This window comes from Lynx rufus, unplaced genomic scaffold, assembly GCF_022079265.1.
Source record: "Lynx rufus isolate CCGP_SWC_20201006 ecotype Redwood Valley unplaced genomic scaffold, mLynRuf1.p SCAF_9, whole genome shotgun sequence".
Taxonomy (NCBI): Eukaryota; Metazoa; Chordata; class Mammalia; order Carnivora; family Felidae; genus Lynx; species Lynx rufus.
In genome coordinates, this window is record NW_025814897.1 from 110,658,159 (window position 1) to 110,683,687 (window position 25,529).

General features: G+C 63.0%; 5 protein-coding genes across 8 annotated transcripts; 2 read left to right on the top strand and 3 right to left on the bottom strand.

Moving 5' to 3' along the window:
* Positions 1-506: 506 nt before the first annotated feature.
* On the top strand, positions 507-6,350 carry RPS6KB2 (ribosomal protein S6 kinase B2). Of its 2 annotated transcripts, none has more exons than XM_047070892.1 (15): positions 507-680; positions 1,007-1,047; positions 1,147-1,267; positions 1,552-1,620; positions 2,140-2,287; positions 3,375-3,432; positions 3,535-3,635; positions 3,760-3,850; positions 3,936-4,026; positions 4,150-4,257; positions 4,973-5,035; positions 5,173-5,250; positions 5,343-5,447; positions 5,554-5,666; positions 5,927-6,350. In XM_047070892.1, exons 1-15 carry the CDS (start codon positions 609-611, stop codon positions 6,108-6,110), a joined length of 1,443 nt encoding a protein of 480 aa, XP_046926848.1. In that variant the 5' UTR covers positions 507-608; the 3' UTR covers positions 6,111-6,350. The 2 variants fall into 2 exon arrangements, with proteins under 2 accessions (XP_046926848.1, XP_046926847.1); XM_047070891.1 differs by having other exon boundaries at positions 510-680; positions 5,340-5,447.
* Positions 6,351-6,456: 106 nt separating this feature from the next.
* PTPRCAP (protein tyrosine phosphatase receptor type C associated protein) lies at positions 6,457-8,702 on the bottom strand. The gene is made up of 2 exons (XM_047070893.1): positions 8,615-8,702; positions 6,457-7,319 (listed from the first exon to the last, which is right to left on the bottom strand). The coding sequence occupies exons 1-2, from the start codon at positions 8,615-8,617 to the stop codon at positions 6,696-6,698; spliced, it is 627 nt and encodes a 208-aa protein (XP_046926849.1). The 5' UTR covers positions 8,618-8,702; the 3' UTR covers positions 6,457-6,695.
* Positions 8,703-9,099: 397 nt separating this feature from the next.
* On the bottom strand, positions 9,100-15,760 carry CORO1B (coronin 1B). Of its 3 annotated transcripts, none has more exons than XM_047071684.1 (12): positions 15,655-15,760; positions 14,214-14,266; positions 13,258-13,460; positions 12,878-13,000; positions 12,643-12,772; positions 12,281-12,462; positions 12,074-12,193; positions 11,303-11,407; positions 11,075-11,220; positions 10,773-10,830; positions 9,748-10,026; positions 9,100-9,562 (listed from the first exon to the last, which is right to left on the bottom strand). In XM_047071684.1, the coding sequence occupies exons 1-12, from the start codon at positions 15,675-15,677 to the stop codon at positions 9,437-9,439; spliced, it is 1,548 nt and encodes a 515-aa protein (XP_046927640.1). In that variant the 5' UTR covers positions 15,678-15,760; the 3' UTR covers positions 9,100-9,436. The 3 variants fall into 3 exon arrangements, with proteins under 3 accessions (XP_046927640.1, XP_046927639.1, XP_046927641.1); XM_047071683.1 differs by lacking the exon at positions 15,655-15,760 and adding an exon at positions 15,308-15,326; XM_047071685.1 differs by lacking the exon at positions 15,655-15,760 and adding an exon at positions 15,299-15,317.
* Positions 15,761-18,652: 2,892 nt separating this feature from the next.
* Positions 18,653-20,278, bottom strand: GPR152 (G protein-coupled receptor 152). The gene is made up of 3 exons (XM_047070622.1): positions 19,241-20,278; positions 18,899-19,120; positions 18,653-18,826 (listed from the first exon to the last, which is right to left on the bottom strand). The coding sequence occupies exons 1-3, from the start codon at positions 20,276-20,278 to the stop codon at positions 18,653-18,655; spliced, it is 1,434 nt and encodes a 477-aa protein (XP_046926578.1).
* Positions 20,279-22,791: 2,513 nt separating this feature from the next.
* Positions 22,792-25,298, top strand: CABP4 (calcium binding protein 4). The gene is made up of 6 exons (XM_047072558.1): positions 22,792-23,115; positions 23,489-23,519; positions 23,603-23,746; positions 24,566-24,675; positions 25,030-25,177; positions 25,270-25,298. Exons 1-6 carry the CDS (start codon positions 22,792-22,794, stop codon positions 25,296-25,298), a joined length of 786 nt encoding a protein of 261 aa, XP_046928514.1.
* Positions 25,299-25,529: the final 231 nt, after the last annotated feature.

The window sequence follows — 25,529 nt, forward strand, 5'->3', positions numbered from 1 at the left end:
CTTTCTGGCAAGAAGCTGGCAAAAAAAGCCCAGCCTGACCTGGGCGTGGAGCCGTCGTCACCCAGTATATGCTTTGACTTGCAGGGTCCTCGAGTCAGGTGGCACGTTAAGGGGACTGAGATGCAGCTACCTCTCTTTCAGGACCGAACAGAGAGACGCGACCTGCCTTTCGCCACCCAGCCAGCACCCAGCCACCCAGCCACGCAGCCAGCGCACGGCTTGAACGGGGCTGGGAGTTAAGTTTACAGCCATACCTGCCTGTGCCTCTGTCCCAGGCACACTCAAACTCTCCCCAGAACCAAGATGAGCGCCTTCCAGGTAGCCCTTGTCCGGTGCCGCCCCGGGGGAACAGTGCAGGCAAGACTGAGAAGGTCCCGCCCAAGAGGGTTAAGCCGGTTCCCGAGAGGCCTTGCGCTGGGCGCCATCTTTTCTCCCCTCCTTGACTAAGCGGCCCTGGGGGAGGGAGGGGGCAGCTCCCTACGTCATCGGCGCGCGCCGCCGCGGCCTCGGTCGCGGAGTGATGATGTACAGACTACCCTCCGCCCCCCGGACTGTCAGTCCGAGCGCGGCCGAGCAAGGGCCGAGGGGCCCGCCGGGCCGGCGCCGCTATGGCGGCCGTGTTTGACCTGGACCTGGAGACGGAGGAAGGCAGTGAGGGCGAGCCAGAGTTCAGCCCCTCGGTGAGTGGTCCTCCTGGGCGCGGCTCGATCCCGGAGCCGATCCCACCCCCTAGGCGGTGGAATGGCTCTGGCTTCCCCCCAGCCGGTGTCTCAGATCCCGGCCCCCATTAAGTTCTGACCCATCCTCACCCACCCCGACCTGTCTTCCAGGTCCCCAGCCCTTCCCCTGGTTCTCCCTTTTCTGCCCTCGGCCTCTCCTCCCCAGTGCTGGCCCGTCGCCCCCTAGCTCCCATTCCTGACCCCCTCCTCTCCCGGGCCAAGTAGTCCAGCTTGAGGGGGAGGGCTCCTGGTACCTTCCTTGGCTCTTACCCCTCGGTTTCTCACAGGACGTGTGGCCCCATGGCGAGTTGAGGGCGGCTGGCTTGGAGTGAGTGCGGGTTGTGTTGGGGGGGGGGGGCGGTGTGCAGGGAGGGAAAGGGCTGGGGCGAACTGGAGCCTTGCCCCCATTAACCTCTTGCGTCAATAGGCCTGTGGGACACTGCGAGGAGGTGGAGTTAACGGAGACCAGTGTGAACCTGGGCCCCGAGCGCATCGGGCCCCACTGCTTTGAGCTGCTGCGTGTGCTGGGCAAGGGGGGCTATGGCAAGGTACTGGCCCTTCTCCCCTGCTGGTCTCCCTGCCTCAGTCTTGCAGCAGCAGAGGGTCTCAAAACAAATTAGACTTGTAGATCACTAGAGCCTCTGTAGATCTCTGGGGTAAAAACATAAAGGAGGGAAAGGCAAATCCTCTCACAGTCTGCCCCGACCTCTTTCCTGCCCCACCCTTGGGTGGGCCTAGGCCTCTCTCTCTCTCAAGGCCGGAGCTTTAGGGTGGAGCTTTGTGAAGGTAGACTATGGAGAGGGAGGTTAATCCTGTCTCCCCTGCCCTACAGGTGTTCCAAGTGCGAAAGGTGCAGGGCACCAATTTGGGAAAAATATATGCCATGAAAGTCCTGAGGAAGGTGAGTCATTGGTTCAGCCAGCAAATCCTTACTCGGTGGCTGCCTTTCCCCACGCACTCTTCCAGGCTTTGGGAAGACACTAGTGAACGTGATGGTGGAAATGGTGCCAGTCTTGGGCATTTGCTGGTTTATTGTCCATTGCGGTTATATTATTGTATAGTAGTTCTCGCCTATGGGCTGTTTTGCCTCCCAGGGGACATGTGGCAATTTCCACATTTTTGAGTCACAGCTGGAGAGGGTGCTCCTGGCATCCAGTAGGTAGAGGCCCGGGGCGCTGTTAAACATCCTCCGATGTACAAGACGGCGCCCACAACAAAGAATTACCTGCCCCAAATGCCATCCGTGCTAAAGTGGAGATATACCTCTAGAGGATAAATCAGTCCTTGAGAAGGATGACCGTCGTTAGCGGGATTGTGAAAAAATACAATGGAGTGAGACAGGGTGGCGGAAGGGTAATGGCTGGAGGGACTAAAGGAGCCCGAGGCACCCACCTTCTGACTGTGATCCCCGCCTCTTCAGGCCAAAATTGTGCGCAACGCCAAGGACACAGCACACACGCGGGCTGAACGGAACATTCTAGAGTCAGTGAAGCACCCCTTCATTGTGGAACTGGCCTATGCCTTCCAGACTGGTGGCAAACTCTACCTCATCCTCGAGTGCCTCAGTGGTATGAGCGCGGGCCCAGCGGGGGAACCAGGGCCAGGGAACCAGCCAGGAAGCACTGGGAGCTCTGGGGGAAGCCCGGAGAGATGTGGTGTGTAGAATGGCTAGGGGGCCCCCACACTCATCCATCCGTCTGTCCATCCATCCCTTCATCCATCCGTCCGTCCATCCATCCATCCATCCATCCATCCATTCATTCAGCAAACGTCTGTCCAGCACCTCTTGTGTCCCTCACCTGTATTGGGGGTGGACGGGAACAGTGGGAGTTCGTACAGAAACCCAGGGGCTTGTTTTGTCCACATCCACCACCCCTTCATGTCCTGCTCCTCTCTCCTGGGTGCCCTGTGTCCCATCAGGTCCCAGATCCAGCTGGTTCATTCTTGGCAGCGTCCTCCATCATCTCCACTCTCTTGAGGGGAGGGCACGAGTCACAGTTGTTTCCAAACCGGGCCTGAGGCCTTCAGCTCCCCCTCTTCCTAATGTCTCCTCCACGAACTCCCAGGGTGCTCGTCGTGTCGGCATGGAATTGTCCCCAACACTCACAGTCATGGCTCCTTGTAACTGCTCAGATAAGCCTGGCCTCCTTGGCCTGGTGCCCCCTGCTGGCCACGAAGTGGTGGGGCCTGACCCCTCCCCCTGTCCCATCTGCACCAGATGGGCCCTGTGAGCTCCAGTATCTGTGTCTGTCTCAGCGCCCCCTTAATTCTCATTGCTACCGTGGGCTGTGTCCCCTCACATTAGGAGTAATTTTGCCGCCTCTGTGAGATTTTTTGGGTTAAGCTCTTGGAGCTGTTGCCTCAGTCTGGCATGTCAGAGCACCTGTGTGCATGTCTGTCTCCCCATTAGACTGAGCGTCCTGAGGGCAATGGCTGGGTCTCTTCATCTCTGTGTCCCCAGCTTCACCCAGCACAGGGCCAGACACCGAGTAGGCGTCGGTAGATGTTTGCTGAATTGAATTGAATCCCCACGGCAGCTCTGTGAGGCAGGTAGGGCCGGAATTATGAGTCCCACTCTCCCCAAGAAGAAACCAAGATTCAGAGCGCGAAGGCACTTGCTCCCAGCACACAGCTGCTGACGTGTTTGTGTCGCAGGCGGTGAGCTCTTCACGCATCTGGAGCGAGAGGGCATCTTCCTGGAAGACACGGCCTGGTAGGTATTATTTCTTGCCTCTCCTGAGGGGCTCCAGGGATCCCCTCTCCCCAGAGCAAGCCCCACCCCTACCCTTGCCTTCACCCTGTCCTGTCTCTGCAGTTTCTACCTGGCAGAGATCACGCTGGCCCTGGGCCATCTGCACTCCCAAGGCATCATCTACCGGGACCTCAAACCTGAGAACATCATGCTCAGCAGCCAGGGTGCGCATGCGCGCGTGCACCCTGCCCCCCCGCAGCTGCGAGGCGGGTCAGAATCTGCCGGGAGGGCCGAGGAGCACCGTGCGTGAGCCAGGGCCCTGACCGCCCTCTCCAACATCTTCCCCAGGCCACATCAAACTGACAGACTTTGGACTCTGCAAGGAGTCGATCCATGAGGGTGCCGTCACCCACACCTTCTGTGGCACCATTGAGTACATGTAGGTGGTACCTGGCTGGGACCAGGGGTGGGGAGAACTGCCGGGAAAGGCCTGGCCGGGCTGATGGTTTCACCCGTCCCCTCAGGGCCCCCGAGATTCTGGTGCGCAGTGGCCACAACCGGGCGGTGGACTGGTGGAGCCTGGGGGCCCTGATGTACGACATGCTCACTGGATCGGCAAGTCCAGCCTCCTTGGGAGGAGGGGAGGGGGGAGAGGGGTGGGAGGGGGTCCCCATCCCGGCCGGGGGCAGGGCCTGGGGTGAAGCCCGCAAGTCTCCTCTCACTGTCTGCTTTCTCCAGCCACCCTTCACTGCGGAGAACCGGAAGAAAACCATGGACAAGATCATCAAAGGGAAGCTGACACCGCCCCCCTACCTCACCCCGGATGCCCGGGACCTCGTCAAAAAGGTGGGCTCCGGGGGCGCCTGGGGGCGCTCAGTCAGTTAGGCGTCCAGACTCTTGATTTCAGCTCAGGTCACGATCTTACGGTTCATGAGTTCGAGCCCCAGTGCAGAGCCTGCTTGGGATTCTCTTTCTCTCTCTCAGAATAAATGAATAAACTTAAAAAAAAAAAGGGAGGGGGGTTGGGCTCCCTCCTGCCCCTGGTCCAGCCCCCATGTCTTCTAGGTCCCGTACGGGGTCCTCTGGGCTGTGCGACATCCCCACTTGTGCAGTGTGCCTTTGGGATGAAGCGGCACCTGCTTTGGGTTCCAAGACACCGAGCTTGTGCCTTAGCTCTGTTGTAGACCAGCTGCTGACCCTGTACATATTTGTAGTCCAAGTTCTCATCAGCCAAAGAAAAGGTTCACGATGAGCTAGCTGCTCTCCCATCACGAAGGCAATCATTAGGGATAAAAGTGGGAAGGGTGGGTTTGGAGACTGGATCCCTGCTGGAGTGCCCTGGAGTGATCCCGGTGACTAAGGTGCCTTTACGAAGGCTTCATGGCAGAGGGCCCATTGGACCAAGTTTGGAAGTCCTAGGGTGGCCCGTAGGTGGAGACCCAACTCCAGAGGCCTTCTCCCTCCTCCACCCTTCCCCGCCCCAGCCAGCCCCCAGGAACACAGGGGAACACACAGTCAGTGTCTATCCCCCAGACCCTCACCCTCTGCCCTCGCCCCGCAGTTTCTGAAGCGGAATCCCAGCCAACGGATGGGTGGCGGCCCAGGAGACGCTGCTGATGTGCAGGTGGGTCTGGGACCATCGGGAGAGGGCGGGGCTGAGCCCCCAAAGGACAGGGGGCAGGCAGGGCCTTAGGGCAGAGGGAGTTACTGAGGGAGCCGAAGAGGGTGAAATGGTGGTGTTTGGGGGCACTCTACCCACAGAGACACCCCTTCTTCCGACACATTAATTGGGATGACCTCCTGGCTCGCCGCGTAGACCCCCCTTTCAGGCCCTGTCTGGTGAGTGGAGGTCCCACCGGCCTGGGGGCAGGTGGAGGGCCCACCTTGGACGCTCCCTGACCCTTCCTCCCCATTCGGGTCGCTCACAGCAGTCAGAGGAGGACGTGAGCCAGTTTGACATCCACTTCACACGGCAGACGCCAGTGGACAGTCCAGATGATACGGCCCTCAGTGAGAGCGCCAACCAGGCCTTCCTGGTGAGGTCCTTTGTGGCCCGAGGGTTATGGGGACACAGGAAGGATTGTGGCCAAGGAGTGGGGGATGCTGAGCGTTGCCCATCCCTGCCTTGCACCTCCTTCCCAGGGCTTCACGTACGTGGCACCCTCCGTCCTGGACAGCAGCAAGGAGGGCTTCTCCTTCCAGCCCAAGCTACGCTCCCCCAGGCGCCTGAACAGCAGCCCCCGGACCCCGGTCAGGTACCACAGGGCAGAAGGGAGTGTGTAGCTGGAGCACGAGGCCAGTTCTAGCTTTGGCTCTGCCCCGTCCACCCCAGGGCTGCCTTGGCTGAATCTCAGTGCTGGCCTCTGCTTTGTCATCTACCGCTGGGGACCCCTCGTGGCACAGGCTGCCTGGCTGGGCACCTGACCTCATAGTCTGTGTGCCCAGGCGGGTGGGGAAGTTGGCCCTCTGACCCCAGTGCCAGTAGGTGCTGACTCAGCCTTGGTTTTCCCTGCAGCCCCCTGAAATTCTCACCCTTTGAGGGATTCCGGCCCAGCCCTGGCCCATTGGAGCCCACGGAGTCCCCTCTACCTCCTCTCCTGCCACCACCACCGCCACCCTCGAGCTCTGCCCCCCTCCCCATCCGACCCCCCTCAGGGACCAAGAAGTCTAAGAGGGGCCGTGGGCGCCCTGGGCGCTAGGAGGATGGGTGGCTGTGAGGGCAAGCGGGACCCTGGGCCAGTTCCAGAGGCCTGGAGGTGTGTCCAAGAGTACAGGAGTGAGTGTGTGTGAGGGTGTGTCTCTGTTGGGGGTGGCTGTGCCCCTGGACCGTGCCCACAGAGGGCCACAGGCTGTGGCTGTCAGTGGAGTGGCCTTGCCGCCCAGCTGGCCTCCTGCAGTTGAGCTGTGCCCTTAGCGAATTAAAATATTGAATCATGGCACTGACCTGGCTCTTGAACTTGGATTTCTGGGGGCAGGAGTGGGTGGGGTGGCGCCGGGAGGAGCCCCTGCTAAGAGATGGAAAGGGTCGCTGCAGGACCACAGAGCCACAGGGCTGGAGGGCTTTTATTTCAGGTGGCTGCCCAGTGCCCTTAGGGATGGGTGGCCTTCCCGATGGGGACAGGGATGCACGGCTCTGGGGACCGAATGGGTGGGGGAGTGATAGTCTGAGACTCTCCATCTGGGGATGTGGGCGACAGTGGGTCCAGGGCAGGCTGTGTCCAAGCGGCCGTGGCGGCTTTGGGAAGCAGAGGCACGGCGACGGGGATGTGACACCACGCGGGCTCCTACAGTGCGGTGACGTGGAGGCCCTGGCCCTCGGGCGCTTCAGCGCTGTCATCCCAGGCCGCGCTGCCAGCAAAGGCGTGAAGGTCACTCAGCAGGGCCTCAGCGCTGCCCCCTGAGCCCGCCGGCCCCTGGGAGCTGAGGCCCAGGCCCCCGTCGGCGTTGCTGTCACGTGCTTCCTCAGCGGGCTCTGCCGCCTGCCGTGGGCCGGGCCCCTCTCCGCACGGCTGGTCCTCGTCCCGGGACTGTGTCTCCCCCAGGCCTCCGACCAGGTGGTAGTCCTCTTCCTCGTCCTGCTCGTCCTGCTGCTGCTCTGGGTCCTCATCGGGTGGCCCCAGCTCAACCCGGGCCCGGAGCCAGCGGCCTGGCGGGCTGGCCCAGAGCAGGCGGCGCGTGCGGCCCCACAGGGCGGCGCCCAGGCGGGCCGGGTGGTAGTAGCCCCCCGAGTCGCGGCTGAGGCGGCGCCAGGCCAGCGCCAGGCCGGTGGCCAGCAGGAGCAGCAGCAGAAGCAGCAGCAGCACGACCGTGCCAGAGCTGGGGCCCTCGCCGTCCGAGGCGCCGCTGCCCGAGCACAGGACCCCCGGCAGGGCCAGCAGTGTCCCGAGCCCTAGGGCACAGGGCAGGTCCTGCGGGGAGACAGGCGGGGGCTCGTCACCGTCACCGGGGCTGGGCGGGGAGGGGGGGGAGCTGGTGCCTGGGTCCTCAATTGCCTCTTGGGCAAAATGGGGACAGTCAAGCAGAAAAACCCAAGTCCTTAGCAGGGCCCCGGTCCTTTGAGATCCGGCCACGGAGCCTCTGATGCCCTGCCCTCGCCACCCCACCTGCGCTGTACGAGCCTGCGCCTGCCAGGGGACCGTGTGCTGCCTGGTCCCTCCGCCCAGATGCCCCATCCCCGAGAGCCACACGGCTGCCGGCTCGCCTTGGCTCAGACCATCTCCGTGAGGCCCGATCTGACCCGGAGTACTGCCTTGCCGCTTCCCCGCCCCCCCCCCCCCCCACACCTGGCCGAGCCTGGCTCTGTTTTCCTCTCCCTTGCGCTCCTCACACAGCCGGCAGGTGCTTGCCATTTACCCCGTCTCTGCCCCAGCGGCGTGAGCAGCAGGGAGACAGGGATCCTTACGGCTCCAGCACTGAATTCCCAGCACGCATAGCAGGTGCTCAGTTAATACTGGTTGAAAGTGTCCACATTGCCCGTGGGGTGGGGGTGGGGTGTCGAAGGAGAGAGGTGGCCTGCGAGGCTGGCTGTCGGGGCTGGCTCTTCCTGAGGCCTGGGATGGAGGGACCACCTCCAGGACAACTGTTTACCCTCCACCCGGCCAGGCCTCAGGATGGGGGCCCCTGAAGCCCCTCTTCCCTCCCACACGTGGGACTGCCCCAGCTGCACCACTTCCGCTCAACTCCCCGTCCCCTGGGGGCCTTAGGTTCGCAGGGCCAGGGGCTGGGGGAGGCTGGTGCTGCTAACAGAGGAAGCCTGCGGTTGGAAAAAGGCAGAGGGGGGAGGTGGCAGAGGGGGGAGGGGTGCCGAGGTTTCAAGCAAGCCTCCTCTTCGCGCGCCCCAGGCCCTCTCTCTGCCTGGGCTCCAGGGATGCAGGCAGGCTCTGCCCAGGTCCCAGGTCCCAAGCAGAGCGGGTGAGAGAGAGGGTCTAGCAAAGGTTCTTGAAGGGGGTCTAGGCCCGGAGTGGGGTGCTGGGGGCACACTCTGAATCCCAGGGAGGCCCAGCTCGGCGGTAAGGGGAGAGGAAGGCCCAGCTTCTGCCCCACGCTCGCCCGGGGTCTCCCGCCTCTGCCCTTGACCGGCTGCTTCTGCCCGTGGGCCCCAGTGGGGCGTGGGGGAGAAATCCTCCCTTAGCTCCCAGGGCCCAGACATTCCAGCCCCGACCTGTCGCCCCCACTGCAGGGCCCAGTGGGCTCCCGGGCTCACCATCAGTCCGCCGGCCTCAGTGCTCAGGCGCCCACCGCCAGCTCTGACTGTGCTGAGTGGAAGTGAGCTCTGGCGCGCTCAGCTGCAGCTGGGGGTTACTCGACGCTTCCGCTTCCTGCCCACAACACCCCACCCAACACTCCCTGCCATATCCCCTGGTGGGGGGCCTTGGGCCTCTCGGGACCACCCTGACCCACACCAGAGCCTCATAGGTCTCTCGCCGGGTGACGCCTGGGCTCTGGGGCCTGTGACCAGGCCTCCAAAAGGAGGAATGGCACCAGCTCAAAGCAGGACGCCGTCCCGGGTGTCCACAGGTCTGCGACCTCAGTTTCTCTACTCGGCAGAATTCAGGGAAGCGCTGGCCGTGGGGGATGCTCGTGGCCCCCAGACCTCCCTCAGATCTGGGATCCCCGTCGGCCTCATTTGTCCCCAGCCTTCCAGACTTCCTTTCCCAGCCCCACCCTTTGCAGAATGGCAAACCTGGCTTTTAGAAAGAGAATTTTATTTGGAATGAAAATATAGAGCCTGTGCCTCCCGCTTACTCTGCGGAAGGAGCAGGGGACTGGGGGGGAGATGGTCCCTCAGAGTAGAAGCTTGCCTTGGTACAAAAACCCTCCACGGTAACAATGACAAGAGCCAGGTGGTGGCTCTAGCCTGGGCCCACAGGATGGGACAGGGTGTGGACTGCCCCCGAACCTGCCCGAGAGGCCCTGGGCAGGCGCAGAGGGCAGCCAGCTGGCGGTGGGACTTGCCAACAGAGGCTGGGTGAGAAGGGAGTGGAGGAGGAGGTGAGGGGGAGTGGCACCCCCTGGGCCTGCGGTCCTAAGCGTCCCCATTCTCTACTCGGCCAAGCTGTTCTTCCAGGCGGCCAATGCGCTCCCCCTGCTCCTTGACCAGCGCCCTCAGTGCCCGGAGCTCCTGCATCACCTCCTCCAGCTTCCCAGCCTCCTGCAGGGACAGTGGGGGTGGGGGGGGGGGATAGGCGGTCAGGTGTCGTGGAGCTGCAGCCCTCCCCAGATCTACCAGGCAGGGGCCTGAGCCCGGCAGACAGGCGGCGAATGGTTCGGGCGCACACAGCAGACCAGGGTGACACCTGGGGCTTCCCAACACCGCCCCGACTGTGAGGCACGTACCCCGGCTCCGGCGAGGCCGCCGCTGGGGGCGGTAGTGTGAGTGGCGACAGCGGATGTGGAGGCTCCTAGGCGGGCCGAGCTGGGGGCCATGGCAGGCCGGCTATCGGATAACACGTTGCGCCGGCTGACCTTCAGGTCCCGCTGTTTGCTGGGCACGTAGGCCTCCCGCAGGGAGATGAGAATGGGGTTGGCATCCCGCCCGCTCACCCACTCCTCTGCCTCCAGGGCCGCCTCAGGCCCAGCCGTGTCAGGGTACAGATCGTCCTGGAAGAGGTCCGACTGGGCAGGGGGTGGGGGAGGTCGGGATCAGTCAGGGGCCCAGTGTCAGGGTCCTCTCATCGGGACCCTGGGCAGCCGCCCTCTCATCACTGCCTTGGCCTCCAGGCCTGTACCCTGCCAACCCATCCTCCGATGGCCTGGCCTCCAGCGGCCTCTCTCAAGCACAAACCTGTCATTTCACTTCCCTTCGGGACACGCCAACAACCCCCTCAGAAGCCTTCCCAACACTCCTAAGCAGGGGCCAGCTACGTGGTTTCACGGGGTCCTGGGAGCCGTGTAAGTCAGCCTCCCTCACAGCTCTGCTCCCTGGGACGTGCCCGGCTTGCACAACGGCCCACTCAGTGGAGGACGAAGCTCGTCCAAGGCTCTTGGCTGGACATCTGAGGCTAGGCCACACGGGACTGATGCCCTCCTCATGGGAGTCCCCCCCACAGCCAGACTCCCGTCCGCTCTCCATTCTCACCTCTGTTCCCCCTGCCTGGCTTATGCCCACCCTAGCCATGCTGTCGGTCCTGTGTCCTACTACAGGGAGCCCTCCACAGCTGCCCGGCTCCTGTCCCATCTCCTGTGGCTCTTCCGGAGCAGGGCCTCAGCTCAACCTGTCCCAGCCCTGCCTGTCTTGTCTGGCAAAGCCCAACACCCGCCTGGGTATGACCAGCCCACTGACCACATCCATACTCAACCGTGTCCCATTCACAGACCTCACGCCTGCCCGAGTGGGTGGGCGGGGGACCGGGTGGCCTCACCTTTCTTGGCACGGTCATGACAATGGGCTCACACTTGCGTTCGTGCAGTTTGTAGAACCTGGGAAAGGCGGGGGAGGGAGGAGCCATGGGTGGGGCCTCCCCCTCACTGGCTCCCTCGGCTCCCTGCACTCTCCACTCCCAGGCCTCGCCCCAGCCCCTCCACACTCTGACCTCTGACCCTGGCCCTGCTGTGGGCTGGTTCCTGCTCTGAGCAGCCTCCGGAGATCTGACCTTTCACCCTGGACGGCCGCCATGGCCTGGCCTCTGCCGCTGGAGCCAGCCACCTGGGAGGCCCTTCTTACCGGGCGATCTCACACTTGCTGACCTCCAAGCCCCTCTTAGGCATGCTGCCCATGCCCCTCTGGGGCTCTTTGCTGGTAAACGTGTTCAGGAAGTGGATGTAGGGGGGCTCATCTGTGATCTCAAAGTACCGGATGCTGGAGTCACCCTGTGGCGGGGGAGGGGGCAGGGGTCAGCGCTCAGGCAGGCAGCCTTCTTCCCTGCCCCCCGTCAGGCCTGCCCAGCCCCACCTTGCCGCACACGTAGACCACGCTGGTGTCCGGGTCGTAGAAGGGCAGCAGGGCCCCATTGCTGGAGTCCAGCTCCTGCAGGGCCATGGGCTCCTCGAGGTTCTCCTGGCACGTGGGGTGGGGGGCAGTCAGGCCAGAGTCTTTCCCCCGCCTCTCCTCACCATCCCAGCCCCCCATCAGGACTGGCCCCAAGCAGCCTCACATGCCAGCTGGCACTGCCCCCACCACACCAGACGGGTTCTCTCCCGCCCTCCTGGATCCCCTCCACTCCCAGGATCTCACTTTCCTAGCCTACTGCGGGCCACTGAGCCGGTGCTGAGAAAGTCCCTACCACGTGGCAGCTGGGGGCACCAGGCAGCACCAGCTCTGTCTCAGAGGGACTTGCGGAGGTCACCATACAGAAGCACGGGGCTGTGGGACAGAGCACTTCAGGGGAAGGGCTGGGAGGCCTCCTGGAGGAGGGGGCCTCTGCACGGAGTCCTGAAGGGCAGCCAGATGGGAACAGGCAAGCAAAGGAGGGAATGGCCTTTCGGTTGGCAAGAATAATGTGGGCTGAGACTCGGAGGAAGCTGGAGGCAGTCGGGGAGGCTGGAGAGCAAGGGGCAAGGACAGGAGAGGCTGGCAGGGTTCCAGGTCCCGGGAGCCTCAGGTGCTAGGCTGAGAACCTGGGAACCACAGGCCTCTCTCCGGGGTGACTCCTGCCCTCCGTGCCCAGGGTGGGGCCCAAGTCTCGATCAAGCCTGCCCCCTCAGGCTGGCCACGGCCACTCACCGGGTCCCACAGTGCCAGCTGCCGCTCGCTCATGCGGCTGAAGCCCGTGGTGAACACCTTGCCATCCGCCAGGAAGATGGCCCGCATGGGACGGGCCCCCTCGTGAGCCCTCTCCCTCTCCTGTCCGGGGACACAGTGGTCAGTACAGCACCCCGACAGAGCCCCTGGGCCTGTCCACTACCATCCCGGCCCTCCAGGGCCACGTACCGCCACCAGGGTGCCCCGGCGGGGGTCGATGATGCGCACGCTCTTGTCCTTGCACGCAGAGCAGAAGAGGCTGCCGTTGCGGTTCCAGCTGACGTTGTAGATGAGGTCGGGGTGCAGGCCGTCCAGGCGGTACAGTTCCTCCGCCGTGCCCACGTTCCAGATGAGCACCACGTTGTCACAGCCTGCCAGGCAGGGGGCCATCAGCCCACCAGGCTGGCTTGGACCACCCTCCCGGGCCCAGACCCGGCCTCTTGACCTCTGCGGTCAAGCTTTACCACCTGTCACGTGGGCCCGGGTGAGGGTTTGGGGCTCCGGAACCGTGCGTAGAGAGGGGCGGGGGGGGGGGGGCGGGCGGCGCAGACCTGCACTGAGTAGCACGTTGCGGGCGGTCGGGTGCCAGGTGACAATGCCCACTCGCTTGGTGTGCCCCTCCAGCACCACTACCGGCTCCGTCAGTGGGGAGGCCAGCCCGTTCTCCGGGATCTGCCACACCTGTGGGAGGGGTGGGGATGCCCATGGAGGCCTCTGCTCGGCCCCGCTGCCCGCAGCCTCGAGCCACACCTGTGACCCGGGCCCAACCACAGCCCCGTGCCTCACCATGACTGTGCAGTCCTCTGAGCCGCTGGCGATGACTTCGTCATTGTGGGGACACCAGTCGATGTCCAGGACGGGTCCCGTGTGTCCACACACCGTCGGGTAGGCCTTGTCGATGCGGCCCGTCTGCGGGCATGAGAGGGGCAGTCAAGGGTGAGCAGGAAATGTTTGTTGCCTCTGCCTCTGCCTCTGGCCCTGACTCTGCCTCGGTGGCAATAAAAAACTTTCTCCATCTGTGCTAATACCACCTGGGCAATAAATGTGGATTATGACACCTGTCCAACAGTGTGGGGATGGGCGAGATACGGAATGTGAAGTGAGCAGATAGGCCCAGCAGGTGTGGCCGAGTCTCCAGTCCTTCCCCCAGCCCTGATGGGGCCCACCTTGCTTAGGGGAAGCACCAGGAAGGCACCGCCGCCGCTGGCCTCCACGATCACCGCCAGGAACTTGGGGTTGACTGCGCAGAAGGTGCTGTCCCAGGTGACACGGGACACTCGAATATCTTCGTAGCACTGGTCATTCTTGACCGGCTGTCCGAACACATGCCGGAATTTGCTCTGCCGGACCACTTTGCGGAAGGACATGTCTGCAGGGCGGGGAGGCCTGGATCAGCCCTCACCCACCCCAACAACCCCCATCCCTCCCAGGGGCTGCATGAAGGGAGGTGGGGAGGATGCAACCAGGGGCCTGGTCATTGTAACCCTCTTGGCTTTCAGTTACTCCGGGGCGGGGGTAAATGCACTGACCCAAGGCCCGCGCTGCTGAGTGGGGAGGGGCTTTGCGGAGACCCTACCCAGGCCCCTCCCTGACTCTGGTATGTGTGGGGGAAGTGGGAGGTGCCAAAGCAGGGCAAGCTCCCCGGAGGGTCCTGGTCAGTTGCGAGCAGGCTCCTTCCTGCCCAGGATTTGGAAGTTGGCTGATGGGTTGGACAGCCACAAGAGGCAGGAAAGGACTCCTCTGTGGAGCCGCACTCGGCCCCAGTTCCGAGCCCCAGGGAATGTGCAGTGCCTGCAGGAATGTGCAGGGAGCTGCCGGGAGCCCCAGGCCGGCCCAGGGGGCCTGGCAGGACTGGGCGTGGGGGGGGGGGGGGGGGGGAGGGGGGTGGTCAGGACGCCGCTCCCGGCCGCAGAGCATCCCAGGGCGCCTTCGGAGCGGGGTCCAAGGTGAACCAAGAGGGGACAGGCTGGGTGGCCACAGGGAGTGGGGACAGAGGGTGGGGCGCCGCGGAGGGGAAGGGCTCCTCGGACTCGCGACCCCCACCCCAGCCTCCTGCGGCCCCGCCCCCGCAGCCCAGCCGGGTCCCCCGCCCGCGACCCCAGTCCCGGCCCGCCGCGCTCACCGGGGACGCCGGGGACTGCGGCACCGGCCTCGGGCGGCTCCGGATCCCGGCCTCTGGGAAGCAGGAAGCGGGAATCAGGAAGTGACAGAGGAGCCGGGGGCAGGGGGCGGGGGGGCGGGGCGGGGGCTCGCGGGGGCGGGGCCGAGGTCACGCGCGGAGGGGCGGGGCGGGAGACTGCGAGCCGCCCCAGGAGGCCAGGAGCACGGGGGCCACGGGGGCGCAGGGGCGGGGCCTGGGCGAGCCCTGCCCCTCAGGCACCCGGGCCCCTCTTGGGCAAAGGAGCAGGGGTGGGGCCAGAGGGGCTGCAGGTGCGAGGCGCTGCCCGTCCGCAGACCGCCGCCCCTTCTCCATCCTCTCCTCTGGCGGAGCCCTCGGGAGTACGGGCATTGGGTGCAGCCCGCCGTCCCAGTCCCCATCCCCATCCCGGTGCATTCTTCCGGGTCCCCCAGCCCACCCCCCACTCCAAAAATACAGTATCTGGTCTGACGGCCCGTGTGTTCACGTGCCTCTTCTTAAGGGTTACAAAAGTACACGCTCTTGATGAACAGTGTAAATGCACCAGCGGTGCGGTGTTTTAAGGGGTGAGCGGAAGGCCCCAGCCAACCCCTTCTTTCCCCTGAGCACCCCCGGGGTCTGCCGGGCCTCCTTATTAAAAATAGAAACGGGGACATGCCCTCTGCCAAATCGCTCACACCTTCCTTTCTCTTCCCGACCATCTCTCACGGAGGCCTAGTGGTCTGTCTGCAGGTGTCTCCCTCCTAGCTAGCTCCTGTGACGGGGCCCAGACTGGCCTCCCTAGATCTACCCTATCTCTGTCCGTGTCCCACCCCGGGGGGACTTAGGTGTCTCTGTATGTCGGACAGGCAGATCTGCCCCCTCCGCCCGGGGCTGGTGTCCCCAGGGCACTGGCCGCCTCCCTCAGTCCTTCCTTGAGACCCTGATCATCACCCCTTGGTCACCTTTTTCTTTTTTCCCAGAAAAAGGGGGGGTAGGTGGGAAGAGGAGGGAAGAGCAAAGCTAGAAGGGGGCTTATCTGGGGCTGCAGGAGGCCCCACTGTGTGTCTGACACGGGCTGGGGCTCGTACCCTACTCACTGCTTTCCTCCCCCGATGAGGAAACAACTCAGAGAGAGGGGTGCCTGCCCCAGGTCACCCCGCCGAGATTTAGTTCCCATCTGTTTGGCTCCAAAGTCAGTCCTTGCTTTTCCCTTTGTTCCATAAACCGTGGGGCAGGCAGACCCTTCCAAAAAAGGACAGGAATGAGGGTGCTTTGGAAGAGGGAGTGTCACATTAGCCTCTCTCCGTTGCGCCCTCCAGGCAACAGCCAGAGGTCTGTCTAAAGCCCAGATAAGACACCCCTACCCTAAGCCCTCCCTTCCCTCCTCCTTGTCACACTTGAAATAACATGCGCCGTCATTGCATACCCCTCCCCCGTTTGTTACCTTCCTCTGCCCTGTCCCTGCATGTGGCCCAGTGACACTGATCCTCTTGTCCCCGAAACAAACCACCTTCCTTCCCACTGCGGGGCCTGGGTACATCCTGTTCACTCCATCTGGAAACGCTTCCCTCAGATTGTGAAAAGGCTCCAACCCTCACTTCCTCCAGGGCTCTGCCCAAATGTTGCCTTCTCAAAGGGCCCTCCCCAACCAACCCCTCACTGGTCACTCTCTGGCCCTGACTTGTTCCCCCCATGTCCTTCTGAATCACGATCTGACGTCGTCTTGTGTAACCATTGTGTGTTTGCTTTTTGTCTGCCTCGCCCCGCTAGAATGTCAGCAAGTGGAGGGTAGCACCCGGTCTTTGGTCTTGTTCCCCACCGTGTCGAAGCACCTAGAATGAGACCTAGCGCTCAGCATGCATTCAATTCGTGTACGTTGAGTGAAAGAACGAACAGCAGCCCTGAATGTAGGATCGACGATGTTCGTATTCACAGCTCTCAGAATGAATCTCTCCATGAGGGGTACCTCTCACCTGGAGAAGGCGTGAGTCTCCCAGAAGGCAACAGGAGTCCAGCCCCGTGGGGTGTGTTAGGGGTGAGGTAGATGGACTGAGGAATGTCAGGGATGAGCCCTCCTTTCAACCTCTGTGGCCTCGGGTGTGCATGTTTCCTCCAAAACAAAACTCTGTGGGTCACCAGGAGAACTCCTCTTTATCCCACAGAGCCCTTCACGGCACTGCCCTCTCTCCTGGGTCGCGATTACCCATTATGGGTGAGATTCCCCCTCAGGGACCTTGGAGATGGGGCTGCCCCACTCTCCGAAATGCTGGGTTTGGAGTGGGGACCAGAGTTGATGGCAGGTGGCTGGCGCTGGGGTTTGAGTGCCTGATCTGCCCGCCATGTTGAAAAAGCTTTGGGACCGCTACCTGGGAGAAAGGGGAGGGACACTGCAAGACCAGTCCCTGCCTCCAGGGAGGGTGCACCCAATGGGGTGGGCCAGGGTGAAAGCATTTCTTGCAGAGGGGCAGGCAGTACGGTGGAGCAGACAAAGCCTAGCGGGCAGGATGTTCCCACGTGGGCTCTGGCCCGTGGGTCCGTCCTGCTCCCAGGCCTGGCCCGGGAACCATTGTTATCACCCCCATTTTACAGATGCGGAAACTGAGTCCCAAAGAAGCCAAGAGCCTTCCTGAAGATCACACAGCTGGTGAGCGGTGGAGCTGGGATTCAAAAGACCGCCGAGGGACACCAGCGGCCATGCCCCTAACCCCACCCATGTGTCTCCAGAATGGGAGGCTGGCTGGAGAGTCACCTAGCAAGTGCTCGATAAACACTTGCTGAAGGACCGAATTCAGCAAATGTGTGCCTGTGCAGAAATCGCTGAACGGCGTCCGTCGTTCGGCCTCGGTGTCCACAGTTCCACCACCAGGACATGCCCTAATTGTGCCCTTGGCATTGCCCCCGCCACAAACACCGCCCCCGCCACCATTCGGCATCCCCGGGCTCAGTTCATGATAGCAGCAGCCCTTGCAAGGGGAACATGACCACCGCATTGTACAGAGGAGGAAATCGAGGCGAAGCGGCAGCGGGCAGCCCGAACCCAGATCTGCCCGCACCTCTCCGGGCCGCCCACGCAGCCTGCTGCCTTTTTAAGAGGGAAGCACCCTGGAAGCATAGCACTTAAGTGTCTGCCGTAGGGGCGGCTCTCAGCTGCTACAGGTCACAACACTGAGCTACTGGGAAACGACTGGGGGAGGGGGGTAAAGGGGAAGAGGCTCACGATCTTGGAACACAGCGGGGTGGAGGGCGAGCGAGCAGGGGGTTGGTGTAGAAGGGTGAAAGGGAAGAAGGGAAGTAGGGTGGGGGGTTCAGAATTAGACCTTCGGCACTTCCCCGTTTTTCTTGCCGTGTCTGCGCCTTGAGACGGAAGAGGCTGGCTCTGCCCCAGAGATGCTGTGTGATGGGGGCCTGTACCCTTTTTGGAGCCACTGGTCCCCAGGGCTCTCTGTCTGGACGTCTGCCCATCTCTGCGCGTGGGCTGAGTGCATGGGAGGGGTTCAGGTGGAGGCAGGACTGAGCACTCTCTACCTGCAGCCCCCCGTGGTGGGGGCGGGGGGGGGGCAGGTGGACGCTAGTTGAACCCTTCAGTGGAGCAGACGCTCTCTCAGGCCCCCTGGGCATCCGTGGCCCAGGACTGTCGTGGGCACAGCCGATCTGCCCCAAAGCTCACAAGACCCCAGATGCCCAGGCCAAGGTGGCGCCTCCTCTCCTCCGTCTCCAGCCCCTGCAGGGACTTCCCTGGATGCCGGCGAATGGAGAACATTTGTTCCCTGAGCCGCTGCTGTGTGCCAGGCTCCTGCCGTCACCGGAGCCCCGATTTGAATCCGGGCTCGGTGGCTCTCATCGCCTCCGCTCCCGCTGCCTTGCTGAGGGAGGTCCTGCGCCAGGCTCACTGCCTGCGGGGGGCGGGGGGCTGGTGGACAGGGCTCGGCCAGCCTGCGTGGGCTCCCAGGACCCCAGGTTCCTTCTGGCTCTTAAGTGCCTCCTTTTCTGCAGAGATTTCTTCCTTCATCCTCCTCGCGCCCGAGTTAGAGGGTGAGACAGGGAGGAGAGGGTGGAGGAAGGATTCCGGGGAGATCGGCACAAGCTCGGGGAAGTCACCCCTGCTGTCTTTCTCCCGCAGGACTGAGACTTGGGGGGGAGGTGGGCAGTGCGGTCCAGGGGTGCTGGAGGACAGAGCCCAGCAGCACCCTGTCGGCTGTGACTGTTGGGCTACTGGGGGGGGGGCAAGCATGGAGAAACTGAGGGGGACCTGGGTAGGGACGAGACGATCACGACAAACTGCCTGGGACTTTTGGTGCTTCATTTTCACTTCCCCCAAGTCCTCCTGCCAGCCCCAAGGGACTTGAGGGGGGTTTCTTTGATGACTTCCTCCACGGCTCCCCTCGTCTCTGACTGGCTCTGGCGCTTCCACTGCCTTGATGGGCCTGAGCTTTCCCAGACCCTCAGGTGGGGCCTGCTCCAGGGGCTTCCTCTGGGGGGACGCTGCTGGGACTTTCTCCCTCAGAGTCAGCAGGCACCGCTGGGTTCTCAGGGGCTTCCGGGGGGGGATCCGCGGATGGGGCAGAAGACACTTCATCACAGGGGCTGAGAGCTGGGCCGGAGGCAGGTCCGGGGGTCTCGGGGCTCACTTGTGGCTGGGCCACAAAGTCCAAATGGGGCTGGGACTCAAGGCTCACCTGTGGCCGAACGGAGGCGTTCAGCTGAGGCTGCATCACAAAATCTGCCTGTGGCCGGGCCACTGAATCCGACCGTGGCTGTGCCGCGGGCTCTGCCCGTGGCCGGGCCACTGGATCCGACCGTGGCTGTGCCGTGGGCTCTGCCTGTGGCCGGGCCACTGAATCCGACCGTGGCTGTGCCGTGGGCTCTGCCTGTGGCCGGGCCACTGAATCCAACCGTGGCTGTGCCGTGGGCTCTGCCTGTGGCCGGGCCACTGAATCCAACCGTGGCTGTGCCGTGGGCTCTGCCTGTGGCCGGGCCACTGAATCCAACCGTGGCTGTGCCGTGGGGTTCCCCTGGGGCTGGGCCCCAGCCACCGGCCCGGGAAGAGTCTGACTCCCAGAGTCCACCTGGGTCTGTGGCTCCGCTGGCGTGAAGCTTCCAGGCCGTTCTTCACAGAGAGCTGCGGCGAAGGAGGAGAGGACGGCGCGCAGCAGGGCCCGGAGGTCGGCGCTGGCCAGGAGGCAGAGGAAGGGACTGAGGCAGCTGTTGAGCAGGGTCAGGTAGTCGGAGTAGACCAGCGCTTCCCAGAGCAGGTAGCCGGGGTAGACGTCCCACAGGAAGGCCAGGTACAGCAGCTGCGCCAGGTGGTAGGGCAGCCGCAAGACCACGTAGGCTGACAGAACGGCCTTGGCCACGCGGGCGAAGCCCCGGCAGGCCGTGGGCCTTGGCCGGCGGCGGCGGCAGGTCCGGGAGGCCGCAGCCTGCGTGAGCACGTGGCAGACGAGAAGCAGGAGGAAAGGCAGGACCCCCCCCAGGATCTCGAGCATCCTCAGCGGCAGCTCCTCGCCGTCCCAGAAGTCCAGGCAGATGACCAGGTCGTACCACCAGACGGCGGCCTCGGGGAAGACCAGCCAGGGCACGCTGAAGAGCGTGGCCAGCACCCAGACCCCGGCGCAGACCCAGAGGGGCAGGCGGGCCGGGCGGCGCCCGGGGTACCAGTGCGGGCACAGGGCCAGCAGGCAGCGGTCCACGCTGAGGGCCGCCAGCAGGAAGAGGCCGGAGGAGTAGGACACACCCCACAGGAAGTAGTAGAAGCGGCAGGCGGCCGTCCCCAGCGGCCAGTGGCCTCCGTGCTGGATCTCCAGGATCTGGAAGGCCGCTGCCGCCAGGAACAGGAAATCAGAGAGGGCCAGGCTGAGCAGCAGCAGGGCGAGCCGCGTGCCCGCTCCCTGCCGGGCCTGTGAGCCGGCCAGCCACGCCATGAGCCCATTGGCTGGCAGCCCCAGGAGCAGAAGGGCCACCAGGAAGACCGTGTCCCAGCCACCCTGGGGGTAGTCGTCCTCATCGTCCGGCTCCGTGCGGGGCCCGTGGCCAGCGGCACCCAGGTTGGCTTCCATAGCAGCGTCCATCCGAGGTCCCCAGTGTGCTGTTGGCCACGGAGCGGGTGCCTGATGAACCAATGAAATCATGAGGGACTGAGTATGAGAGAGGGTGCTGTGTACCTCCAGGCAAGTCACTGTCCCTGTCTGAGCCATCGTCATCACCTTCGGGGCAGTTAGCCTCTGCCAGGGACTTTACACAGATTACCTCGCGTAGTCCTCAGACACTCCACTTTACGGGTGAGGAGAGGAAGGTTCGGAGGATAAGGGACTTGCCCAAGGTCAGAGACAGGACGAGAGGCGCCAGGACTGAGACTCAGACCTAAGCCTTCTGCCACGCGGAATCCCAGTGTGCCCAAGTAGACTGGACCGAGGCTTTTAAACAGATATATACATGTATATACCTATATATTTTACATTTTTTTCTTTTTCCTTTATTTAGTTTTAATTTTTTAAATGCTTTTCTATAAAGATGTCATATCCACATCCTTTAAAAACAATTTTTTTAATGTTTATTTATTTTTGAGAGAGGGAGAGAGAGACAGAGCATGAGTGGGGGCGGGACAGAGAGAGAAGGAGACACAGAATCTAAAGCAGGCTCCAAGCTCTGAGCTGTCACGGGGCTAGAACTCATGAACCGCGAGATCATGACCTGAGCCGAAGTCGGTCACTTAACCGAGTGAACCACCCAGGTGCCCCTTAAATTTTTTTTTAACGTTCATTTATTTTTGAGAGACACACACACACAGAGAAACCGAGTGCGAGTGGAGGAGGGGCAGAGAGAGAGAGGGAGACACAGAATCCGAAGCAGACTCTCTGCTCATAGCAGACAGCCCGACGCGGGGCTCGAACTCACAAACCGCGAGATCATGACTTGAACTGAATTCAGGCACTTAACTGACTGAGCCACCCACGTGCCCCTCAAACATATTTTTAAAGCTGGTGAATCTTCAAATAAAATATTACAGTGGAGCCCCGGGGATGCTCTAGGGAAGACAATTTGAAAACCACTCGGTCGGATCATCGGATCATCGGATCATCGCAAGCCCCTTTCCTTCTGGTATCCTGGAGTTCAAGTGTTTAAGATTCCAAGAAGGGGAGGCTCAGAGTCCCGTGGGCCTGTAGGAGGCCAAGGGTGGGCAGGAGCCTGGGCCAGAGGAGGCCCTTCCCCACAGCAAGTGCAGCTCATGAACTCAGGGTGAGGTCTGCAACTCAGGGCCCGGCAGCCTGGGGCCAGAAGGGCCGTCCTGGAAGCAGCTGGAGCCCCTTCATCATCCTCGACCCCCACCTATGGCCCCGTCCTCATTCTCACAGCTCAGGCAGAAGGTGGCCCCTGAGGCCACCATCAGAAGGAGAAGGGGGCTCGGCAGTGTGATGATAGGGGCCTGCTACCCCTCCCCCCCCCACTCCGCCCGCCTTCCCTCACTGGCCCAGGGGGTTTCCCTTGGAACACGGAGAAAGTCCCCATGGCAGCGCTGAGCCGGGGTGGGGGGGGGGAAGTAGGTGCCCCAGAAAGGCTGGATCCTGCCCGTGGCCCGTGGCTCCAGCCCCTTGGCCTTCAGCCCCGTGGCTTCCTCTCCCCTAGTGCTCAGGCAGACCCCACTCTGCAAGCTCCAGCCTCTACTGGATCAGAGCCCTGGGCTCCCCCGAGCCCCAGCAGGTGAGGCCTGGCTTACCTGTGAGGTGCAGGCCGCTGGCCGGAAGGAGCAGGGGCGTGCCTGCCCGCCCAGTGGTCCGGCCATCTGCCGGGCCCCACGCCGGGGCCTGGGACATGGCGCCTGGCGGCGCTAAGGCGGCCGACGTGAAACCCAAGCTGAGAAGACATCAAACATTCATGGGCATGGGGCTGCTCCCTGGGAAACCCTAACCCCCGCTCAGCAGGGCCGAGTGACCAGCCAGGCCACCCCATCCCTGACAGAGCCACGTGGTTAAAACCTCCTCGCCCTGGGCCCCTGTGCCTCAGGGCAGGCTCTGGGTCCCCCCGGAGGCCACCTCCTCCGAAATCACCCCCATGTCCCTCAGTCTCTGTGATCTGGCCTCGCTTCCTCAATTTCACGGGCCCTCTGCCCCAGCCACGATGTCCCCGTGAGGGGCAACTCTCCTATCCTTTCCCGCGCTCTTTCTCCTGAGATGACGTCCCTCGTCCTTGCTTAGCTGAGTCCTGCTCGTGTCACACAACCCGGCTGAGTCCTTGACTCCAGCAATATTGCCCCCATTTTATAGATCGGGTGACTGAGGCTCAGGGAGGTGAAATGGTTGGGTGTCCCAGCTCCTGCGGCCACTTAGGAGCCGGAGTGCGAAGCTCACCGTGTCCCGGCACCCTTGTCGCTGAGGGCAGTTCTCTTGACCCATCTGTCTCTGCCCTCAGGCAGAGGGCCGGGATTAGGGCCCGGAGCTGCCTGCCTCACTTACCCTAATCCCCCTCAAGGCTCGATCCCAGGCAATCAGCTCTCAGGGTAGGGGTGCGTAAGCAGCTTTATGGTCCCTGAGAACCAAGGGTGCTCCCTGGTGCTGCATCTCAGAGTTCTGTCGCCCCTCTCCACATGGCCACAGAACAGGCGAAGGGGCAGCGTGGCCCAGACCCCCAGAAGCCTCCTGTGGAGGCTGTGGCTTCCGGGAGCGGTGCTGAGGGCCTGCCCTTGACCAGGAGGAGGAGCAAGAAGGACAGGGGACCCCGAGGGTCCCGGAAGGGTGCTGGTGGCTCCGAGGAGCAGACCCCCATCCCTGATGGAGGAGGGCAGGAGGGGACAGGCCCTGCAGCCCCCAGGCCAGCCGGTCGTCGCCAGTCTCGCCGACACCGCACTGGCACCCAGCACGATGCTGCCCAGAAGACATACGGGCCCCTGCTCAACCGCGTCTTCGGGAAGGTCAGGTGGGGCCCGGGCTGGGGAGGAGGGGGACACACTTGTGCCCTTGGACTCCGCCCACCCTGCCCCTAGTACTCAGGCCTCCTAGCGCCTCTGCTCCAGACCCGGGAGCCCGAGCTGTAGAGGCAGGGTTTGGGGAAGGGTTGGTCTTGGGCCTGGCTGGTTTGGGCTAGTCTTCAAACCCAGGATTCTGGGAGAGCTCTGGGCCCCAGGAGCCGGAAGTGGGGGGGGTGTGTCATCTTTTCTCTGGGGGTCGTGGGACTTCAGCTGCCTTCTCCTGCCCTTGTGAGACTGGCCCTACCCAGGCCATCGTGGGCTAGGGCTGGAGGAGGCAGGATGGCCCCCGGGGACATGCTGGACTGTGCCTCTGCAGGACCGCGAGCTGGGCCCCGAGGAGCTGGATGGTGAGTGGCCCTTGCTGGCGGCAGTGGTGGGTGGGAGGTGTCCCTGAACCGGGCTGCCCGGGCCTGACCTCCCTCCCCTGCAGAGCTTCAGGCCGCCTTTGAAGAGTTTGACACTGACCGTGACGGCTACATCGGCTACCGGGAGCTGGGCACCTGCATGCGGACGCTGGGCTACATGCCCACTGAGATGGAACTCATCGAGGTCTCCCAGCACGTCAAGATGCGAAGTCAGTGGCTGACCCCCACCGGCCCGGGGCGGGGCGAGGCGGCAGCCATCTGGCTCTCTGTCTCTCTGACCCTCCTGAGGCTCCTGAAAAGAACCTCCTGAGGTTCAGTGAGACCGACTGTGACAGAACCCTGGCCGCTCCAGGCGATTAAATGTCGGATGGGCGTGCGCTTGTGTGATTATCATTAGCTAAATGGTCAAATATCAGATTCCCTTCATTCCAGGACACCTGCGTGTGCTCTGTGGTTTGCAAAATGGGATGTGGCTCACGCTTGATGTGAACATTTAGCGCAATGCTTTTCTTTTCCCCAAAGCTGTTATTTGACCACCGGTGCTTTTCGTAATCGATGGCGTCTTAGAACGGCGGGACTACGTGGGCATACTCCTTAAGAGGCATTTATGGCTGCCCACGGGGTCCCAGCATGTCAGAGCCACCAACTGCACACCCCCGGAAGCACCTAAGAGTGGGTCCTCTCACCCTTGCCCCCGGATGAGGAAGGAGGTTTAGTAAGTCGCCCAAGGCCGCCGGCACCCAAGGTCACCCATGCCCCATCGACAGCACAGCCGGGGTTTAACTTTAGGGCTGCCTGGTTCCAAACCTTGGCCTCTTTCCCCCTTGACACAGGTGCTTCACTGAGAGCACTCAGGCACCTGGCCCTGTCATCTCTGTGGAGAACGGGGCTCTGACCTCCTACCCCCGTCCCCGAGGGCATGGATGCTGGGTGCTCCTTCCTGGATGTAGAGCTGGGGAGAGGCTGGCGCCTGTGAAGTCCCTTCTCGGGGCCCCAGCCTTCTCCATTGTGACACTCTGCCTCCGCAGTGGGTGGCCGTGTGGACTTCGAGGAGTTTGTGGAATTGATGGGCCCAAAGCTGAGGGAGGAGACAGCACACATGTTGGGGGTGCGGGAGCTGCGCATCGCCTTCCGAGAGGTGTGGAGCGTGGTCGAGTCGGGCGCTGGGTGGGCAGCTGGGCGGCAGACCTACTGGCCTCCCATCTGGGCCAGAGAGACGGTGGGGGGGGGGGGCAGCCTCTGGAGGCCCAGAGCCCTGCAGATGGTGGGACTGGGCCAGGGAGGGATTGGAGAGGGGCCATCTCGCTCTCAGCTGGAGGATCCACCCAAGGAGACTTCCTGGAGGAGGGGCCTATTGTCTCAGCCTGGGAGGAGGAGGAGGGTTTCGGTGGGCGAAGGTGGGGACATCCAGGCACAGGATGTGGCAAGGTGGAAACGGGTCTGGGCAGAGCCAGCTTTGGGTGGGAGGGACTGAGCCCTGCTGGGATCCTAGTTTGACAGGGACAGAGATGGACGAATTACAGTGGCAGAGCTGCGGCAGGCAGCACCTGCTCTGCTGGGGGAGCCGCTGGCGGGTCCTGAGCTGGACGAGATGCTCCGAGAAGTGGACCTCAACGGGGATGGCACCGTAGACTTTGACGGTGAGTCTCCTTCCCAGACGACCCCCCCCCCCACCCCTCCAGCTCCCAGGATTGACCAGGACCGGCCCAAGCCCTGCCCTTCTCTCCCCCAGAGTTTGTGATGATGCTTTTCACCCACTGAAGTTCTAGAAGGGAGAATGCGTTACCCCGCTGGCCCCAGGCCAGCAGGGTTCATGCCGTACGCCCTCCCCCTGAGGCCTCAGAATGGAAGACCACCCAGCAGCCCTCAGGCTTCTTCGGTCCTTGACAACACCTGGCTGGAGAGCCTGCTCGATGTCACCCACCCCCCTTCATTCTCACCTTCCTCCCACCTGAGCTGCCCGGAGGGAACCTGCACTCTGCCATCCATCAT

Bases quoted from the DNA above. Each gene is read 5' to 3' on its own strand.
- RPS6KB2 (XM_047070891.1), top strand. From the start codon at position 609: ATGGCGGCCGTGTTTGACCTGGACCTGGAGACGGAGGAAGGCAGTGAG. The intron at 3,636-3,759 runs GTGCGCATGCGC...CATCTTCCCCAG, and splicing joins CATCATGCTCAGCAGCCAGG to GCCACATCAAACTGACAGAC. The intron at 4,027-4,149 runs GCAAGTCCAGCC...TGCTTTCTCCAG, and splicing joins ACGACATGCTCACTGGATCG to CCACCCTTCACTGCGGAGAA.
- CORO1B (XM_047071684.1), bottom strand. From the start codon at position 15,677: ATGCAGGGACAGGGCAGAGGAAG. The intron at 10,831-11,074 runs GTAAGAAGGGCC...CGCCTTTCCCAG, and splicing joins AGCAAGTGTGAGATCGCCCG to GTTCTACAAACTGCACGAAC. The intron at 10,027-10,772 runs GTGAGGCCACCC...CCCCCTGCCCAG, and splicing joins TCATGACCGTGCCAAGAAAG to TCGGACCTCTTCCAGGACGA.
- GPR152 (XM_047070622.1), bottom strand. From the start codon at position 20,278: ATGGACGCTGCTATGGAAGCCAACCTGGGTGCCGCTGGCCACGGGCCC. The intron at 19,121-19,240 runs GCTGGGGCCCAG...CCACAGGCAGAG, and splicing joins AGACTCTTCCCGGGCCGGTG to CCCACGGCACAGCCACGGTT. The intron at 18,827-18,898 runs GTTCGGCCACAG...GTGAGCCCCGAG, and splicing joins AGCCTCAGCTGAACGCCTCC to ACCCCCGGACCTGCCTCCGG.
- CABP4 (XM_047072558.1), top strand. From the start codon at position 22,792: ATGGCCACAGAACAGGCGAAGGGGCAGCGTGGCCCAGACCCCCAGAAG. The intron at 24,676-25,029 runs GTGTGGAGCGTG...CTGGGATCCTAG, and splicing joins TGCGCATCGCCTTCCGAGAG to TTTGACAGGGACAGAGATGG. The intron at 25,178-25,269 runs GTGAGTCTCCTT...TCTCTCCCCCAG, and splicing joins TGGCACCGTAGACTTTGACG to AGTTTGTGATGATGCTTTTC.